General features: G+C 44.3%; 1 protein-coding gene across 1 annotated transcript in view; it reads right to left on the bottom strand.

Annotated features, from left to right (window-relative positions):
• Window positions 1-20,725, bottom strand: part of LOC133933836 (E3 ubiquitin-protein ligase Midline-1-like) — a 35,361-nt gene that overhangs the window by 6,782 nt on the left and 7,854 nt on the right. Inside the window, exons 2-6 of the mRNA XM_062381075.1 lie at window positions 16,354-17,147; window positions 7,470-7,565; window positions 2,641-2,748; window positions 1,050-1,198; window positions 329-456 (exon numbers count right to left, since the gene is read on the bottom strand). Of these exons, the coding sequence (XP_062237059.1) occupies window positions 329-456; window positions 1,050-1,198; window positions 2,641-2,748; window positions 7,470-7,565; window positions 16,354-17,079 (1,207 nt within the window). The 5' untranslated portion in view covers window positions 17,080-17,147. The remainder of the gene's footprint in view (window positions 1-328; window positions 457-1,049; window positions 1,199-2,640; window positions 2,749-7,469; window positions 7,566-16,353; window positions 17,148-20,725) is intronic.

Raw genomic sequence — 20,725 nt, 5'->3', positions numbered from 1 at the left:
CACTTCCTCCCTCGCTCTGTGTCTGTCACTCGCTCCTTCTCCCGAGCCTTCTGTCAAGAGTGGCTGCGCGGAGTGGAGTGATTCACTCTGATTCACTTTGTGAAAAGGCCCTCGAGCCAAAGCCCTCATGCGTCTCACAGAGTAAATACGAGCCAACCACTTTCACAGAGCTTCAAGTCCACCACGCGTGATGCCTTGGTTTTGTGTCCCCAGCGTGATTCACACAGTGATTTTTTGATAATGTGACGTGGAAAAGTAGCCTCGGGGCTAATTTGGACGTTAAACTTGAGTGTCTCACAGAATGGGAAGATTTGTTTTTTTTCTTTACCCGTGAGGTAATCCAGATTCTCCAGAAGCTTCTTCTCTCTGGTGAAGTCCAGGGCGACGGTGTCGAATGTGTCCGTGAGGTGAATCTCCGGGATCAGCACTTGGGTGGACGCTGTGGCCATGGAGACCCTAGATCGTCATCAAGCAAAATTGAACAGGCATATCAAACAGGGTTCCTCTATTACTGCAACGGCTGAAAACAAACTTGCCAGGAATAAATATGAAGCATATATTCATAAATTGAATTTGGATTATTACTGTGTCTGTCTGAACGGCTTGGTTCTAGCTCTTGTCTCTGTAATTACCTTCTCTGAATGAAGCCCAGTCTGCTCTGATTGGCCTTTAGGTTTTGTAACTTTGCAGAACTTTTTACATAAACCAAAGACTGAGTTTCAAATCTGAATAGCGTCTTCCCCTAATTAGTGCGTCTCTGAAGACAAAATTCTGATTGAAACCCTTTTTTGTTTAAGAGACTCAAGGATTTGCTTTTATATCAGTCTCTGTTTCTCCTGAGATGGCACATATGGACACTGGGTTCTTGTTGGAAATTGCCAAATCAATTAGTCAGCCAGCTTAAACAGGGATTGAAATAATTAGAAGCTCAATACAAAATGAAATCAACGCCCTACTTGTCTTTCATCAAATTGTGTACATTTGCTTTACCTCCTGCTCAAATTGGACCGAAGCTAAACAACTACGAAAGCATGAATGTGACCTCTGACCTCTCGTTGATGCTCTTGGCAGTCTGCAGGAAGCGAGCGTGGTCGGTCTCCTTCAGCGTCTGGTCGGCCTGCGTGATCAGCGCCGAGGACCTCTCGATGCACTGCTTGCAGTTTGTGATCTGCTGGGCGAGCTTCCGAAGCCGCTGTGTCTGAAGAGAAGAAGAGAAGCCTGAGAACAGCACCGCTGCAGGACAGATAAAATCATCAAACCAAAAGGGCGTGAAAATGCCCTCATCCGGGTCAAGGTGCTGCAGCTCGTTAAGGATGAGAACATAATCGAAACTGACGAAAGAGAATGACCCAAAAATATGAGGTTTCACGTGCGCAGGGAGATGAATGTTACCATTTGCAAGTCACTTACACACGAAAAGGTCAGGTTTGGAGTTGATTGATGCTGGTGGTCATGTATTTCCTCATGTTCTCTTAATTGCTATGAACATCTGAGAAATTAAATCGCGGGGAAAAGGGCATGGACACGTCCGTCATGCTTAGCCCAAGTTTACAAGGGCTTAAAGCTGCAGCTTGAAACTGAAGGTACAGTAAATGAGCCGGAAAAGTTCCCGGCTTACTGATTTATACAGTTGAGCTTCAGGAGAAAGATGATTTCTAATCAACAAGAAACGTGAACATCGACATGATCAAGCTTCTCCCATGTCCACTAGTTTTATTTTCCATTTCCCCTTTTGTTCACCACTCAGTTTCCCTCCCACTCCCTTGAGCCGCGATTTCACCCGACAGATTGAGGCCAGCGCCTGGATTGAGGTCAAAGGACATTTCATCATCAGTTTGGCTTGTAAAGAACCAAAACACTGTAATCTCACTATAAACCCACTGAAACACACAGTCATCACCACATTTCAAAAAAGGATATAAGGCAGACTAAGCAGGGAAACCTGGTCTCTGGAGAAAAAAAATCAAGGCATTTTAAATGCGTTTGATAATAATCTAGCGCTTCCCTAAAAAAGCAATTAGTATAAATCTGTTAGCTAAAAAAAAAGATATGTGTTCATCCTTGCACAATCCTACAAAGAAAACCCTTGTGTGTTCCAAGTCTCAATAGGCACGTTTAAAAAAAAAAATCATCTGGGTTTAAAGAACAAGTAAACACATCCTGTCCATATGCTCTGGGATCTACTCTTGGCCAGTCTGTCTGTTTCCACCGTCTGTTTGGAATGTGTTCAAAGGTTTGCATTTGAGGCAGCCGAGACGTGGCTGTGATGAGGCACCGACAGAGACTGAGCTCTGGTGTTAGCTTGAAGAGTGTTTACCAAGCGATGGAAGGTGAAACCATTAGTAGTCGATCAACTGTAGGAATCCAAACCTTTGGATTATTCGGATCTACCAACTTTGGTTGCAGTTGCTAGGAATAGAGATGTTGACCTGATTGCATTTCTAGGATTTTTTGGTTGGATAGGATGAAACCATTGTTTTTAATGGTCAAGGATTCCTCTACATATTACATAACTCAGTTTGTGCTGGAAGAACAAAATGGCAAGTGACTCCATGTTTAGCTTTGAAAAGGGGCAACTGTTTTCCAAGAATTAGGCAAGAAAAACCCAAGAGTATTTGACCTGTGTAACTATAGCCTCACCTTCCCCTCCTTGATCTTGCTCCCGATAATCTGCCTCCTTTGCTGAATGATGTCAATCAGGAGGTCGCACTCCTCGATGAGCTTGCCCTCCTGGCGCGAAGCGTTCACCTGAGAACCAATTCACCAAACAGTATTAGAGAAATGAAGATGGAGGGGTACACGCTCACCGGGCTCCTCATCACGCTGACCCAGGGGGACAGGGTGTCATTTTCAGCAAAAACACTTGAGGCAAGATGAGGCATATTTAGCCATTTTTCCTCCCTGATGGCTTGATTGCTGAGTGACAAGTTAAATAAGCAAGAGGCTGTGTGATTGTCAGCGGCAGACATGGCACTCCATGTGCATTGCAGTATATCTGTCTCTGGAGCGTGTGGTGTATGTAGTATGCAGTGCCTCTAGAAAATCTCACACTTCCCAGTCCCCACAATTGAATGAAAGTAGTTGGAATTTAAAGTTGGGAAATGGCAGCGATTGAAATATTCCTTTTAGACCTGATATGTAAAATAGTTTCACATTTTGAACGCCCATAGACACTAAAGGCTAAAGTATGCTTCTCCGAGTCCGTTACGCGCTGACGGACGGACGGATCGGACGGACTCTTTTTCATTTATGGTTGTATGAGCTGTTTGTGTTGAAAAAACAATTCATATTGCAGCGGTTCCCCGGTCTTGTTTCCAAACTGCATTGCTAATTCAACCGCTTGAAGCTACACGGAAGCAGCTAGCTTTCCCCCCAGCTTCCACACACAGTCAGCAGGGACTCCCGATACTCACTACTACCAAGTATTTGCTTCTAACCTGACGGTGTTTGACAAACATCATGATAGCCGTGGAATGAAACTCATGACAGCAGGTTTTTGCGCTGTTACCAACGCAGTTAGCATGGTGGCTAGCCCACTAGCGCCGTTATGACAGGGCGTTATAACCGTATGTGACCGTACACACATGCCGTTAGTGCTCTTATCAGCCACCGTCAGCCACTGGCTTAACCAATTTGTCACATTAATCCTAGAGTCGTAGTTGTGTTTTGGGTTCATTGTGATACAGGGAATGAAACAGGAAGTTTGAGGTCCGGAAATGTCGCTAGCGGACGTTAGCGGACCAATCACAGCAAAGGGCTATCTGTAGGCTCTCCGCTATGCCGACGTGTAGTTAGAAAAATCTGAGCTGCACGAAAAGCTCTCCGTGGAGCCCGGAGAGGGCGTTCCACGGCAAAGAAGGCGGTCCTATCGGTCCGTGCCCGTCAAAACGGAGAAGCAAACATAGGCCTTAAGTCTCCATCTAGATTGACATGGAAATTAAAGCTTTACAGTTAAACACGACTACATCTATGTGGACATGAGTCAAACTGTGGCCTTTACAGACTACAATACACAAAGGCGAGGGTTTGTCCTAACTTTACATGTTCTCCTCTCTGTGGCTGTGCTGTCCCAAGTTGTGTCTGGCTTATGATGAATGATTTAATTTAGCCGCAAGGTGTTTGGGAAACTGCGGTTGATGTCGTTGATTACACTCAGGGTCTTCGGGAGAGAAATGGCATCGGGCTCCACAGGGCTGAGTTACTTGATTCACTTTGCTGCTGGATCCTTTACAGTCTCAGCAGGCCATAAAAGTGGTTCGAGTCCAATTATAAGACTGTAGGTTCGGACATAATGTGCAATTTCTCATTGTGGTCATTTCCTCGCGGCCCTTTCAGCACCTCGTGAAGTGTTTTCTTGCTGCGGCGAAGCGATAGCATGGGGAGCGATGAAAAGGGAAGCTTGCTGCGAGTGTTGCCAAACCAACAACACGGCGCAGTTAATCACCCGCGGGCACTGAAGACACGCACGCACACACGCGGACAGGTGTGTTAATAATGACATCATGTGGAGTCATTTGCCTTTTCCGCCACCGAGCCAAGCAAAGGCTGACGAGGACTACCTCGGTATCCTCAAGGTCCCTGCCTCAACAGGCATTTATGTGATTTTCTCGCTGGCACGGCGTCGCAAACAGAAACAATTTGCCACCTGGATCACATCTCGGTGCTGATGTGAGACGTGCTGAGCTCCGAACGTGAGCGGAGCTGTGCAGGGTGGCTGCATGTGCATCTGTCTCCTCGGCACCGCTAATTGGTATCTTCTTCATCGCTGCGGCAGCTAAGGGGAAAACTTGACTTTTTCTCTGTGAAAAGTGTGTATACTGTGTATGTATGTGAGCATTATCTCGCCAATTCGTCTACATATAGATATATACAAATATCTGCTGTGGTGTTTATTGTGTTTCTGACAACTTCAGTTAAATCCAAATGGATCTGTATTGCATACTTAGTGTTTTGAGTAGTTTTTTTTGTTTACATTGTTGTGACCCTGGGTGTGTATATTTTATACTGTTCTGTTCCTCCTCCTAGAGTGTGAGCAGTCTTCTTTGTGTGTGTGTGTGTGTGTGTGTGTCTGATTGATAGCAGGTCGGACCTGCTGATTGGCGTGAGCCGCCTGATTAATGCTCCAGGATTGGCCAGAGTGTAGAGAGAAGCCTACTTGAAGCACTGACTGACTGCAGACTTCCTCTCCACCAATTCACCCACATCCAACTGGGACCAGTGTCTGGCTGAAGTATTGTGTTGTTGCGTAATATAGAACAATCCACTGTCTGAGTTTGTTGTAAATGTATGAAAGTAGCAAACTGTGGGTGGTAGCCCTGTAGGAGGGAGAAGCCATTTTCTTTTAACCTTTTTTTCTCCTGTGTTTCCTGGTTTAGGAGTTGGGTAAGCTTTTGTCTTTTTGTTAACATTTTTGGTTTGTAGCAGGAAGGTAGGGAGATTGTTTTTGTTTGTTGTGTTGGCCTTCTCTCCCTCCTGAAGTGAAAATAAAAAAGCTACCCCTAAACGAAAATACCTGGTGACACTGGCCTGCTTGGGAGTGGGAAGAACGGGGAGAAGCACCACACGTTATGTCTCTGTTTTCCCCGAGACCACAAGGCAACAGAGAGACTCACACATATTGTCATGTACACACACATGCACGCTAAGGTTAATATTTGGAGCATCTAGTGGCTGTGGGCAGAGCCTTCTGGAGCATATGATCAGTGTGACAGATTGCGCCCCGACTGGGACACACGGTGAATCACACACACATGCACCGACACGCGCACGTCGACAAAACGGTGAGCTCAAACTCAAGAGGCCTCATGTATTCCCCATCACTCCAACTCAACATTAGTGCAGCATTAGCATTTAGCTTTAAGGCCATGCAGGGCGGGATCATTAGATTGCATTGAACTAGATGTGGCGCCAGTGATTGTGGTCTCTGCAACTTTTTCAGTTTCATTAACACACACACACCTCACATAGAGTCTCAAAGATATCCGGGAGTCTCAGCAGCCATCTCCTGAGTGGCTTTGGAATAGATCAGTGTGATTTGAAATATTCAGAAAGCTCCATCAACAGCCCGCCAAGCTGCCTGTGCAGTGCTTCTCCTCAGTGACCCTTATTTATTTAACTCTGCGTTTTAGCCCCTGTCACTTCTTTATTTTTGGCTCAGTTCAAAGTCGTCCATCGACTCCTGGTACAATATTTCCTCACCTACAGACAACGTGTGATCACAGTTGCTCGGTGTAAGGCTTTGGAGTGTGTTGTGAAACCGTACTGTACGTGCAGCCATAAGGCACTAGGCGGAAAAATAGGTCATGCTTTTTCTTTTTTTCTTTTTCACTCCTTATGTGCATCATTTATTCACCTCAGATTTTTTTTGGAGGAGAGTGTTTCTGCAATTTCTTTCCTTTGTGATGATCGAAAGAAAAAGTCTGCGTCATTAGAATTTGCCCTCCCGCCGTAGCTCACAGAAAAACAACACAAAATGCACTTTGCCCCCCAAAGAATCTCCTCACTAAATCCCAATCCTCTTTACCCTGCAGCGTGTGTAGGTTTTGCCAGACTGAGAGCAGGTTCTCCATTATTTCTGAACAAAGATGTCAGTGCCTTTTAACCCCGTGGCGTTGCCTTATTTAAAGCTTCTTAGTGAGCTAGAGTAACATGAACAGGCAGGATCAGCGCAGATTTGCCTTAGATAGCCGACAGAATACACAAACAACTTTATTATCCTGAGATAATGCATAGTCATTATCAACCGATTCCAAATTGCACATTTTCACGTTAGTCTGTAATAATATATATAAAATGTACCCTTAATCATTATAAAATGTTTGGCATGAAAATAGGATTTGAGGGAAATAATTATTTTAAGCATTTATAGAATATGTTATGTTATTTTATAGTTCTATAATAGTCTAGTTATTTTTTTATCAAAGGAAATGGTAAAGTGACATCTATAAATCATTAGCTTTAACTAAAAGTCAAAAAGCAAATTTTTAATATACATGAATAATATTGTATATTAAATATTATAATAAAAAAACATAAGAATGCAAGGAGCACATTTCAATAGGTTATATTTACTTAATAAACCGCTTAAATGACATTTTACATATTATTGCTAACTGCTCAGGTGTAAAATACAATATGTTTTTAAACAGTGTTCTCATACCGCCCCATTTAGCTGCTAAACTATAGCAGCATGCTAGGCCATCTCAATCTCTGAGTCATGCTACACGTGATATCGCGGATGAGACTGCGGTTAAATCATTAGCGAATGTGAAATTGATAAATCTTAACTCATCAAACACCAAATACCACATTCAAAAACACAGCAAATATAAAAAAAAAACGCGAAACAGTGTTTTTTTAACTTATTTAGCATCATTTCAAACGTCCCAAAGAACCGATCACATCACTATATCAAATGCAAAGATCCGGAATAATGTGTGTGGCGACCTGAGAGGACCACTGGGACTCACCTCCACATGTTGACACGTCTGGATCAGTTTCCCCATTAGTGACTCCAGCTCGTTGTTCCTCTTGATCAAATTGGTCAGGTTGGAATCCAGCGCTTGCTGCATCACAAACAAAAAAAAAAGACACAAGACAACAAAGTGAATAAAAGAAATGAATGTAAAGAAACAGAGCTGGATCCCAGAGCTGGTAAATCAAAGGTGGATAGAGAAAAACCCATCAGATCTTTCCCCTTTGGTTTATCTTCTAACACGAGGCAAAGACATTGTAAAACAACCTCAGGTGCTGCATCAGGAAACACAAAGAAAGTTGTAAAACAAGTGGAACAACTACACTTTAAAAAAAAAAGGCATAGGAAAACGAGAGGGAAAATGTTTTACTATCCTTAGGTCAAACTGCACTGATGAATCAAAGGACCAGCTCCTCTTCTGCAACATCCCCCCCAACTATTTGCAAGTTATCCCCCCCCCCTGCTCTCGGAAGGGGTGCGTTTAGGGTCCACGTACCTCTGAGCGCGGGTGATACCCCTCATCCCTGTGCTGCCTCCTCATCCTTGCCCCGTCCGAGCCTCCGACCGGAGAAGCCTACACTGGGAGAGGATGTGACTGGGAGAGCCACTCCACTGAGCACCAAGCCATGCGCAAACCCGGCCGAGCGGCAAATTAGGCATCAAAAGCTCCCCCCCCCCCCCCCCCCCCTTACGAGAGCATGCAGCAGTGCTCTGGGCTAACGAACCGGCAAACAGGTGACAGCGCGTCAGCCCCCGTCCCACAGCGCTCCTCCTCCCTGTCTTCCTTCTCCTTCCCTCCCCCTTTTCCTCCTCTTTTTTCCCCCCCTTTCATCCGCCCGGGCACAAGCTGTCTCTTTTATTTCTAAGACCATCATATTATTGCCAAACCGAGCGTGCTTAAGCCGCTCTGAAGGCACGACGTCTCCACTGTCCCGCTCCAAACCGCATTCCCGATGAATTTTTAAGCTCAGACTCGCTGAACGCCGGGACTTTGGCTGGGACACAGGTGCATGCCTTGTTTTTTTTTGTTGCATTTGGATAAATCCTTTTAAATAAGCTAACGGTGCTTAACCTGCAACCACGTTTTAGCCACAGCAGGGTAAACAACGCCACGTTTGTGTTGTTGTGCTGCAGATTGGCAAGGAGTTACCCCAGAAGGAATAGTGAATAGCCAACAACAGAAAGCACAGACAGAGATGGTGGGATATGTGTGCCCCTCTGTGTGTGTGTGTGGTGGCACTGGGGGGGGGGGGGGGGGCTTAATGGATGGCCTTAATACGGCAACGACACACAAAAGCAGCATAAAGGTCTGCTCGGAGTGAGTGGGAATATGATGCTGTCATGGTATTATCATCCGCAGAGATAAAAATAAACTAAACCTCTTAAAGGATGATGGTGAGGACAAGAATCACAGCAGCATGTCGGCGTCACGTGTGTGTGTGTGCACCGCGATGCATGCATTCGTAGATGCAAAGAGTAATACAACATATGCAATTGCACGTGCATGCCAACACAGAAACTTTACATGTCTACACGCTCATAAATACACTGCGACATGTAAACACAAGGGAACATCGGGTCAGGGATTTAAAAAAAAAAAAAACCTGCTGTCAGTCTCTGTGTGTGTTATGGGGGGGGGGGGGGGGGGGTTAGGGTTAGGATTTGGGCATTCATGGGGTTAACCCATATCTACTGAGCCCATGGTGCCAGCGAGTATCACTGGATGGGATCTGACCTGCTGTCAGAATGATCACCTGTCAAAGCTCCTTGTTCTCTCTCTCTCTCTCTCTCTCTCTCTCTCTCTCTCTCTCTCTCTCTCTCTCTCTCTCTCTCTCCCTCTCTCCCTCTCTCTCCTGATGCCAGCCCAAGGCTTGATTTTTTTTTTAACTGTGTGTATGTGTACAGTTAATCTCTGCTTTGGACCGACTGAGCTGAGCCCTTTTTGATTTGATGAGTCTTTACAGATGCAGTCAGCCACTGGATTCAGATGGTGTTGAGCTGTACGGATGCAAACCTTACAAGATACATAAGCAAATTCTTGTATTTTGTACTACTCTACCCTTACTGACTATTTATTCTGTGGATAAGTATTTTACATATCAAATTTAACATAACATAAAGAAGACAAACAATAAATGCGGGAAAAAAGAACATTTGAAATAACAGCACAATATTATGTGACAACCCAACAAGAGTAAGAAGACAGTTTATTATATTACATATCAATTAACAGGCCCCAATGTTATGTTATGTTTTAGTTGCCCTCTTACAGTATTGATGGTGGTTTTTTATTACTTAATTATTTTCAAAGTGTGGCTACCACAGTAGAAAGAAAAAAGCACTATAATCCTCCTGTTAAGAGTGTAGATTATAACAATTGAGTTATTTAAAAACTGCACCGATGTGTACTCTGCTGTGTATGAGGAGCAGTGTTTCAAAGGGCAAAGGTCAATTCAGCCTTGCGCATATATTGCATGAGAGGCCGTTAGCTGAGTTTAGCTGAATCAAGCCCCCCGTGATCCAACATAAAATAAAGAAGATAAAATTAGCTACAGTTGAAAATGTTGAGTCATTGAATAAAGTAATAAGATGCACAGCGTTTACAACGTAAAGCCTTAAACCTAAAGACAGGATGAGTCATCATCTTCTTATCTGAAGGATGTTAAGGGGAGAGCAGCAGAGTAATTTGGTGACTGACGCTAAAGAGTCTTTAGAGATATAAAATCCTAAAATGTATCATACACAAAATGGAGAAGCGAGGGTAGCAGGGCTGAAATATGAGTCATGTGTCTTTGTTTCAGTTAAGTTTGGGAGCTGTTTTCTGATCAAATGTCCAAAAAAGGGAATTAAACCTCCACAGAGAAAACTCTCCTCAGAGAGCCGCAGTGTTGTGAGGCCACTTGAAACGTAAACACACTTCTAAAAATAGGAGGCAACGCCAGTTTTTCGACTGTGTGTTTGTGTGTGTGTTTTTCTTTCAACAGGAAAGATGGTTCCCTCCGCAGCGTCTGCTCTTAATCAGTGGGAGGCTGCTGTGCTGCTGCAGACTCAGATCCTCGCACAGCGTCTCCTTAGATCACCCAACAAGAATCCGCTCTTTGAAACCCAACTTTGCATAATGTTTCATGGGCTGACGCCGTCTTTTCAGCTTAAAAATAAAAATTGCATGGCTCCATATCCCAGAATATAAAATCATGTTCGTTTTTTTTCCCCCCCTTGTTGATATTTTCCACCTTAATGTGCATATTAGACTGGATAAAATCAACTCGAAGTAGTGCTAATAAGATAGGGGATATCTCACACACACACACACACACACACACACACGCACAAACTCACACACACATAGGTAGCCAGCTGAACTTCAGACGAGCTGCTTCTTTTCAAGATGTGCCGCGACACTAAGCAGGATTGTGCTCACAGGAATTGTCGCTCAACCGACAGAATTGCACTCCGTTCCTTACCTCGTTGCCTATATGTGCACAGGTGTGAGTGTGCGTGTGTGTCTGTGAGAGTGAAACCTTAGTCCCACAGCTGAGGTCAGAATCCTGTGCGAGAGAACAAAGGTGCACAGCCGAGCAGCAAGATATAAATTAAAGCCGCAACAGTGAGACACACAAAGAGAGGATTCATCGTTTATTTGTTTACTGCGCTTTACAGTGTGCCCACAATCATCCACGCCGTTGTGTTTGTGTCTCAATGCTGAGTCATCGTTGCGTCGGGCGGTATGTATTTGATGGACGGCGCCGGTGTGGCTTTGCTCAACACAGAGTTGTTCCCCCCCCTCGGTTAAATTGGAAACGATGTTTGTGTGGGTCTGAAAACACAATCAGAGGACTGCTGCAGAAACAAGGAGTCAAAGGCAAAGCACAGCGGAGGGAGAGAGAAGCGATAACACAACGGGGGAGGGACACTGCACCGGGGGGGGGGGGGGGGGGGGGGTTTCGAGAGGATGGAGGGTGTGTGATTGTGTTGGAGAGACAACGGAGGCCTCGAGCAAAGGGAACGCTCAGTCCAGACTGCAAGAGAGTAGACGCTGCTGCAAAGAGCACTGTAAATTCTAAAGTAATGGCTTTCATTTACAGAGAGAGAGAGTTTTCTTTTGAGACGGGCTCGGTTGTTTTCTTTTCAGAGGACCATAGACGGTGGTTTAGCTTCAGAGAAACCAAGACCGACAGTGCATTCAGGGGATCCTCATCACCTTGTAAAAACCAATATATCCATGAAAGGGATGGTTCACCTCAGTTCATACAGTAAAGTTAAAGACATAACCTCCAGTTTGTTTTTCGTAATGGTTTGTGGCTTGCGTATATAGGAGCACGGCTAGCCTCCAGAAATCTGGAGTCCAGGATTTAGGTTTGCTGTCAACAATAGAATCAATATTTTGACATTGAAAATCTTTAACGACAAAAAACCTTTTGTACATGACTTGACTGGCTCCCAAACATCAGTGACCTTTGATCTTGAGTCCTTTGATATTGGAAATTGGAATCGATCCTGTGTCCAGAACATCTAACCTTTACCCTACCAAGGTAATTTTCTGTATTTGTAAATATACTTGGCAAATAAAACAATTCTGAGTCTGAGTCTGTGTTTTTTATAATATAAGTGATGAACGAGGCTGCCAGAGGAGATCAAAGGTAAATATTGTGCTTATCTGCGAGGCTGTGAATCAAAGGTGACGGTTGGTGTCTGGTCATGTTTTATCGCACACGTCGGTGCTTAACAACCCAAAAAGAATGTTGTTTCAACACCAAAGGACAGTTGATAAAGCAAATGGACTACTGCATAAACATGACAAACCCCTGTGGGTGAAACCGAAGCTGACACACACACACACACACACTCACACACACTCACTCGGTGGCTCCCATCTTTTATCGTCAAGGTTCTTTCTCCTCAGACCCAGAGCCAAGGACTTTAAAAAGCCATTTCCAGCCGCCCTCGCCGTCAATTTCCTGTGACGGGGGGGTAACTTTATTTCTGAAAAAGGATGGGCGTTCTCACAATAACCTCCATGGCTCTTATCAGACTCACCACCACTGCCACTGAAAAATAAAGAAAACTATTCTAATCATCTCATATTCTTCTTCTTTTCCGTTTTTTTTCTCCCTCCTGGGCCAAGTGGGGATATCTCCAATGCTAGCAGCGCAAAGCCAAACAAGTGAGATGTATGAAATGATGTGGAAAATATGACCAATAGACTGTCAACCATCAAATCTTAGTAATATGTTAAGTATTTCAAATTCAACGCCTAGTTTGACCTGACACTGAGGCTTCCGTGCCTTTAGCAGCTCCTCCTCTGTTAAGTTCCCGTAAAGTTTTCTGTCCCCATGAATAAAAAATGATAATGTGTTGTTGTGCATGAATATTGCATGGCAGTGGGGTTCTTTCCCGTGGTAATTAGCTCAGATCGCGACCTCAATTTGTCTCCTTCCCTGTTTAAATAACAAGTCAAAAAATGTCACAAAATCCTCCATTTAAGATCTTAATTCAGAAAAAAAAGTGACATTTTGTACAATCGTTTAAACTGGTGGATTATTTCAATTAAAACGGACACATTTGTTCTTTGTCCAACGGCTATAAAACTACATTCATTGTGAACACGGGGCTTGTGTTGCATAATCATAATTAAACATGACTGTTGTCAAGAGTTGTTTGCAGCGTGTGTTTTTACTGCGTGCGTTTAATCAATGTGTGGCACGAAGCTGACTAAAAAAAAAGAAAAGGAAAATGTGTATTTCCTGAAATGAATTAAAATTGAGCGAACTGACGTGTACAGAACTCGGCTAACTCAGAAACAGAATTCAGCCCGGGGCAGAGAACTGCTAAAGCTTCCCTGTAACTGAAGGTACAGAAAAGAGCGAATAGAAAACTGGTAATAATTTAGTGGAGTGAAGTGAAATCTTATAGATGTTTAATTTAAAGTCAGCTTTATATCCGAAAACAAATGCTGGCTGAGATTACCGTGCCAAATCTTTAAAGAGCGCCGTATGTAGTCTTGACATTTCCTTTTTAAATATCATAAAGTCACATGCTGCATATGTTCCTTTCCTGTGTAGTGCTGTACTGTGGGGCTGTGAGGGTCACCGGGGCTAGTGGGGTATGAACCCGCAGTTTCTTTCTTCAGATTAGTGTATGGATAGAGCACATGCATGTGTGTGTGTATGTGTGTGGTAGAAAGGTTAATGAAGCAGTCATATGAGCTTTGTTTACCCATCTGCTCTAAATACCCTCAGAGTATTGTGACTTAGGTCAAAGAGCAGCACATGGTTCATTCATTCTGGTTTCTGTTTTTTCCCCCGAGCATCTTTTGACCCTGAAGACATTGAGTTTTTCAGGTTTTTTTTTTATCACATACGAAGAGAACAATATCAACACGCCTGATAGCTTGCTGTGAATTTTGACATTTTCCTGTAGTGTGAGTCAGTCAAGGTTCAAAGAATACCAAAGTTGCCAGAGGGGAAGAAAGGTGATATTTTCTTTGCATCTCTAACTTTTTTCAATATTGCAGAATAATCACATATTTCCTTCCGGCTTCTTTATGTTCAGCTGCGTGTGCACAAAATCCTCAGGCGCCCGATTTCAATTCAAACCTACAGACTGGAGTTTAACGAGTGGAAAGCACACGCTAGCATCACCTGGGCTTCACATGTTCAGCCTCTCATGCTACCCTCAAGGAGGTTTCTTGGGGGGGGGGGGACACATGTGCTGCATGAGTAATGCACATACAAGGATATCTAGCATGTGCAGTGAAAGAGCGTCTCACATTTTGTATGCAGACACATGTAATATATGTGATGACACACAAGGTGTAAATCTGTTCCTGCTTAGTTAGCTCTATAATTAGCCTGTATGATAAATGCTGACCCGCCCTATCCTGCGATAGTCTCTGCGGATGAATGGAGGGAGAGGGAGGTTCAGGAGATAAGCTCGATAATTAGAAACAGAGACGTGATAATTAGACGATGCGCCGACCTGTAACTTTCCTTGCCAATTATTCATCTCTGCTTAAATGTGCTGAAACAGGCACGGTGAGGCGGTTTAAAGACACGAAGCAGCTGGGAAGAGGAAGGACGTCGAGACCCATCAATCTAAAGCCGGAGGAAATAAACCAACCAGCAGAGGGCATGTAGCAATTGACGGGACAGTGCATTAGTGTCTAGATCTAGATTTGAGATGACCCCCAGGGGGATAATGACCCATGTGTGAGAAGATGTCTTTTTCTAATTCTTTGGAGAAAGAAAGAAAACAGTGGAAAATGAGGGTTTTAATCACACATTTTGGCTCAGTTGAATGTAAAACAAAACCAATAATTACTGTGGTAGAATATGATACAGCTGCTGGCTCCACGTAACACACAGCAATTATGTTCTAGTAACAACAGAATCAGGACCTTTTTTTTTTTTTTTGGACTTTCCGTATCCGTACGTCTGATTCCGTTTCTTCCATTGTATCACTCCTTCTCTGAGGACGTATCACTAACTCTTTCACACTTGAACACGTGTGACGAGCATTTGTTTCTCATCGGGATAGCGCCGTGGCATTTCATTTAGCGAGTAAACAACACATGCGTAAACAACACATCACGCTCTGTGAGAATATCTGTAACGTGAAACTCACGTGTGAGACAATCAGCACATTTCATATTTCCTTGACCAAACGGTCGAGTTGCACCTAAACAAATTAGCTGGACAAATATTTTTATGTGCAACCGACAGTCCAAAAGATATTTTCCATTTACAGGGAGTATAGCAGAAAGTCCACACTATTCAGAAGCTAGAATAAAATAAGACAAGTACCTTATTTTTTGCCTGAAAATTGTTGAAACAATGAATTGATAATCAAATAAATTGAATATTCAATTTCTCTCACTGTTCAAATTATTTCAAACATTGGAACATTTCGGTCAATTTACTTGTCAATGGGTTTAACCCTCTGACTGAAACTGTTTATGATAAGATAAGATAATACTTTATTAGTCCCACAATAAAAATTGACATTGATGATCGTAAATTTGCAGTGTAAACATATGAATTGAATATGAATAATATCTACAGGGAATAAATATGAAGAAGTTATTGGTATTAGTATATCTTTTAAAAAATGTTTAAAAAAAGGCAATTTAAAATGTAATATTTTACATTTTTTTACTATCAAGATCAAAGTGTTATTTTTAGAATGTTTGTTAAATACACACTGTGTTTCTTTCCTCAACTTTAATGTAAGACATATAAGTTAGAGTGGTTGTGAAAAAGGGCTGATTATTAGATAGTTAGCAGCATCCTGTGGACATTTCAGGTATTATTTTCATCCCCTCACGCTCTAGGGTAACACACACACACACATACACACACACACACACACGCACACACTTTACTGCCTCTAAAGCCATTACCAGCATATTCTCATAGCCACGCTCAATTAAGCCCACCTCCACCCGGCAGGCAATTGCCTCTCGTTAACCTTCAACCTCATTGAAGACGCCATGCCTCGTCACTAATGACACTCCCCATATTCACCGTGAGCACATGCCTCCTCCGAATACCCTCCCGGCACACGGGCATGGCGGAGTGATTAGGCTAATTGCTTAATTATTCAGGAGAGATAATAAGTCGGCGTGAGATGATACAAATCTCGCTTGATAATTGAGTGAGATACCTGGGTGGGGATAATAGGGGAACTATCACACACTGCAGAGCGGAACAAAATTAAAGTTTAAAATTCATTATTCGGCGCGTGTAAGATAAAGATTGGGTTGAGTCCCGGACACCTTATCTGGCCTCACACTGAATCCGTCTCGGTGTTAATAGGAGGAAGTGTGTTTACAGATTCCAAGGCCAAATGAGGAAATAATAAAACAGGACTGCCGCGCTCACCTTGAGTTTTTCGTAGCGGTCACTGAGTGCTGCCACCTGGTGGTCCCGGTGCCGCCCGACCAGCTTGCACAGCGAGCAGATGAGCTGGTCGTCGGTGACACAGTACATGTTCACCTTCTCCTCGTCGTGCTCCAGACACTGGAGCCCTCTGAGGTGGGAGTCCGGCATTGGCTCGATGAGCCGGTGGCCCGTGAACGGCTTCTTGTTGGGGTGCGTCGCCCGGAGGCATTCCTCGCAGTACGACACCTCACACGTCACGCACGTCTTCACGGCGTCCTGCGGGGGGTCCTGCTCGCAGAACTGACACTGGACCGGCTCGGGAGGGGTGCCCGGGCTGGACATGGCGGCGCTGACTGGGACCAGTGCCAACCGGTTGCTTCCCTCCTCGCTGGGAGAGTTGGGCCCGCTGAGGGGCGCGGGCAGTGGCAGCGGCAGAGGCAGCCCGGCTGAGGATGAGGCCCGCTGAACTCGATCGATAATGTTCTGCAGGGTGACGTTTCTCTTGAGGCCTTCCAATCCACGCTCAGGACTCAGAGAAATAACATATCTGCAGGTAGGGCACTGGAAGGCGCCGATGCTCTGAACGGATTCGTTGGTGGCGCAGTGGGAGACGAGGATGCGATGGGCGCAGCCGAAGCAGAGGCTGTGGGCGCAGGGGAGCAGAAGTGGGTCTTCAAAAAGCTCCAAGCAGATTGGACAGGTCAGCTCTGACTCCAGAGTGTCCATCCTGCTCACAGGAGGCCAGGCGGGACCGGACGCAGCGTCAGCGAAATCCAGAAGGGCCGCTCAGCCGTCTGCAGGCCCGACACAGAGGGATAGAAGAGAGGAAAAGAGGAGAAAGAGAGGGGGGGAAGAAAGCAGAGGGGATTTGTGATTAAATGGTGTGAAACGGCTTACTTCTCACTGCTTTCTTGGGAGGGCTTATATCTTAATGGAGCAGGCCACTGGGTGGACTTGCAGTGTTAAGTGCTGGATTTTCTACGTCTGCATGAAAACTGAAAAATGGGAGAAAGTGATATTTTCAAAGACGAGTCAAACAGATTACCTGAAGCTCAGCACGATTTATCACAAGACATTAAGACCTTTAAAAACAACAAGTGACTAGATACTGTCCCGACATGCATGTGGTACTTAAATTGTCTGCACACAAAGCTGAATGTGACACACAGAGGTAACTCTTTTTATTGGCCTTGTCAAAATAAAACAGCAGGATGAAGACGACAACATTGATGCAGATCTTCCGTGAAATGATGAAATAATAAATCGGTAGACGTCATTGTCCCACACAATGCATAGGGGCCAAACCCTGATATTAATGTTCATGATCCACAAAGTATGAAGGCAACATCATCATCATCATCATCATCATCAGTCCGTCTGCCTAGTCATTCAGTGTTTACAACATAATCAGAATAAGGCAGCACTGCAGCTGTGTCATGATGGATGAAATTGCCGTCGTTTGAACACAACTGAGACTTTTGGTTTAATCCCCCGAGCGCTCGCGTGCCGTGGACAGCTGCAGCCACAGCTGTACTCAGTCGGGTGGAAGGTGCACGTGTCCATTAACTGCTTCTGACTCTTGGTTTCCATCTGACCCCGTGTGCTGTTAGCGTGTCGCTGAGTTAAAGCGGGGCAGTCACCTGCGTGGAGTGGTGGATTAAGTTTAAATTATGTTCGGCTTTTTACAAATAGCCCCCTGACTTTTGTCTGCTTGTATCGGCATACTATATTTAGCAGCTTCTAAAAAAAAAAAAAAAGATTGTTATTATACTCAAATAAATATCCTAGAGCAAAGTTTGTTCAAAAGTTCACTTTTAATCTCTCACACTCAGTGAATTTTGATTTCTTTCTTTGAAGATTAGATGAAACCCAAACAAAGGCTTTAAGGAAATACAATCAGTTTAAGATGAAGTAAACGGGTAAGCAAAGAGAAAAATGCAGATAAGACGAGCACAAAGCTGTTCAAGATAACACAACACACAAATCAAGTTTTGGGGAATTTGCGCGAATTGATGGCAAAGCAACAAAGAAAGTACAGTTTTTTCTCTCTTGAGCTATTTGAACATTATCAGCCAGACATGGAAATCAAAACTACAGATAATCCTCCAATTAATTCAGTTTCAGAAAATGGCAAAGAGGAAAAAGAAATGCTTCTATCCGAGGCAGCAGTGTTTTCAGCAGATGTCACTGTTTACTGAGCTTTGAGGCCTCGGCTGCATCGGAGTGCATCGCTAAACAGAAAACCCCTCCCACTCCTTCTCCAACCGTCTTTATGCATGGCTTCCTTTCATCGCTGGATTCAAAATAAGAAAACGGCTGCAGATAAACTGTGCCCCGCCTGAGCTCCCTGCAGCCCGGGCACCTTGTGTATCGCCTGTGATATTTGGAGGCAGATAACATTGATTTGCAAGCGCAGAGGAGTTTTTGATGACCTAAATAAAAATGATGCGAGTTAAATAGTATCTCTTATTTCAATATCAGAGAGGGAAATGAAACACACATGAGGAGAAACTGGAGAGAGAGAAAGAGAGAGGATAAATACCGAAATGAGATGGAGGTGATTCAGCGGCTTCAAATTAATCACATGGGTGTGTTAAAGAGTGGCTGTAAACAAATCTTTAGAGAGACACACACACACACACATTCACACTTGTGAGTCCCCTGCATTCCCAGAGACATAGTCATCACCACAGAGCCTCCCTCAGGTGCTTGTATTTCCAGAGATGTTTAGCCGGTGAAGACCGAAGCTTGTTGACAGTTCCAGTAAAGCCTGGGAGGGGTGTCGGGGGAACGGGATGTCATGTTACTTTTGGCCCGCTGGTCAGGACGAGCAACGATAGCAGCTCCACAGTGAAACCATCACGTTTCAAAAGCTTTTGCAAAAGAGGGAAAGACCAGAGAGTAAGGAGATTTCCATATGTGTGTGTCTGTGTGTTGGCATCATAATCCTTCATATGTCTATAAATGATCCTTTAATCCACAAATATTTGACTGCATGCGCCGTAACCTCAAGGCAAATGCTTGTTTTGCATGGGTCAACATGTCAGATAATGATGATATAGAGACGCAGGGGAACCACCGACACAGTGTTTAAAGCCGAAAAGATCAATAATCAAAGCTAAAGTCATTTAAAAAGGTGCACAGATCAGTTTTGTCAAATTATGATTCTATTGTTAAAATTGGAGTAGTGGCAGAACAATCCTTTTGCACAACACAAAAACTTAAAGATAACTTGCAGTGTTTCTTTCCGGCATTAGGACTTAAGCTTTAGATTTGTGTGGCCCAACATGAAGTATAAACTTTTAAAGCAACACTATGTATGTGACTTTTTAACCTTGAGAATAGCAGCTTCATCGGCCCTCTTCACCCTGAACGTCTGCTCTTGCTCTATTGTGTAAATGACGCAGCTTCAATAACAGGAATCAAGTTCAGGAGTAATGCTGAAATGTAGTTCGGTAGGAAAGACTCAAAAGTCATCAAACACCAGCATTTGTCTCCGGTATTAAGCGTGGAAAAATCTTAAAATATGAAGAATTTGAATCAGAGGATGGTGGATTTGCTACAGCAGGGGTTAGTCCGGGCCCAAGAAGCCTGGAATCATGGGTACTATCCACCATTCAGTTTCAGGGCCTTGTGTTCTTCTCCACAAGAAAAACCAATGAATCACTCCGAGCGCAACATAATTAATTACATGCGGCTGCAGAGTGCGCTGTTGCTCCGTAAAAGCCACACAGTGCTGCTTTAATGTACAACCTTGTTTTCCTCTGCAGTCCATGAGCAGCCGACAGCATTTTACCTGAGCTGAGAAAGAAGAGAAAGACAAAGTTGCTGACGATGCTGGGGGAGTTTTGACGGGGACGGAGCTGTGACAGGTTCCTGCCTGACGGGAGAGGGAGGGGGGAAAACCTGACAGCCCCCTAAACAATAAAGAGAATAACTCCACCACATCCAGGAGAGGACACCCCACACAGACACTAAATCCACATGGTCCCACAAATCCAGAATGGCAGGTGAGACTGGGTGAAATGCCTCCCAGCACACTGTAGGTGACAGAGGGAAGTGTCTCTGAGGGGGAGGGGGGGTTAGAAGAGAGGGACCGCTGCAGACTGGGGGAGGAAGCTCGGGGGGGGGGGGGGGGGGGGGGGGGGAATTGATAAAAATCCAAGCAGAGTTGTTTATTTTCCCACCGTCGCTGAGCATCATGGCTGTCGGAGCTGCCACCGTGTGCGAGAGGCTCGTCTCCTGCATGCGTCAGTACCGCTATTCCTCAGTGGGGGGCAACACAACGCTGAGTGACGAGTGGAGGAATCCTGCACTGGGTTCTTCCTCCTCTCATTTCCATGCAACTCCTGCATGTGAGCAAAAGGTTATG

This window comes from Platichthys flesus, chromosome 22, assembly GCF_949316205.1.
Source record: "Platichthys flesus chromosome 22, fPlaFle2.1, whole genome shotgun sequence".
NCBI lineage: Eukaryota > Metazoa > Chordata > Actinopteri > Pleuronectiformes > Pleuronectidae > Platichthys > Platichthys flesus.
Note: the sequence above shows the minus strand (reverse complement) of the source record. Positions and strands in the feature narration are given on the sequence as shown.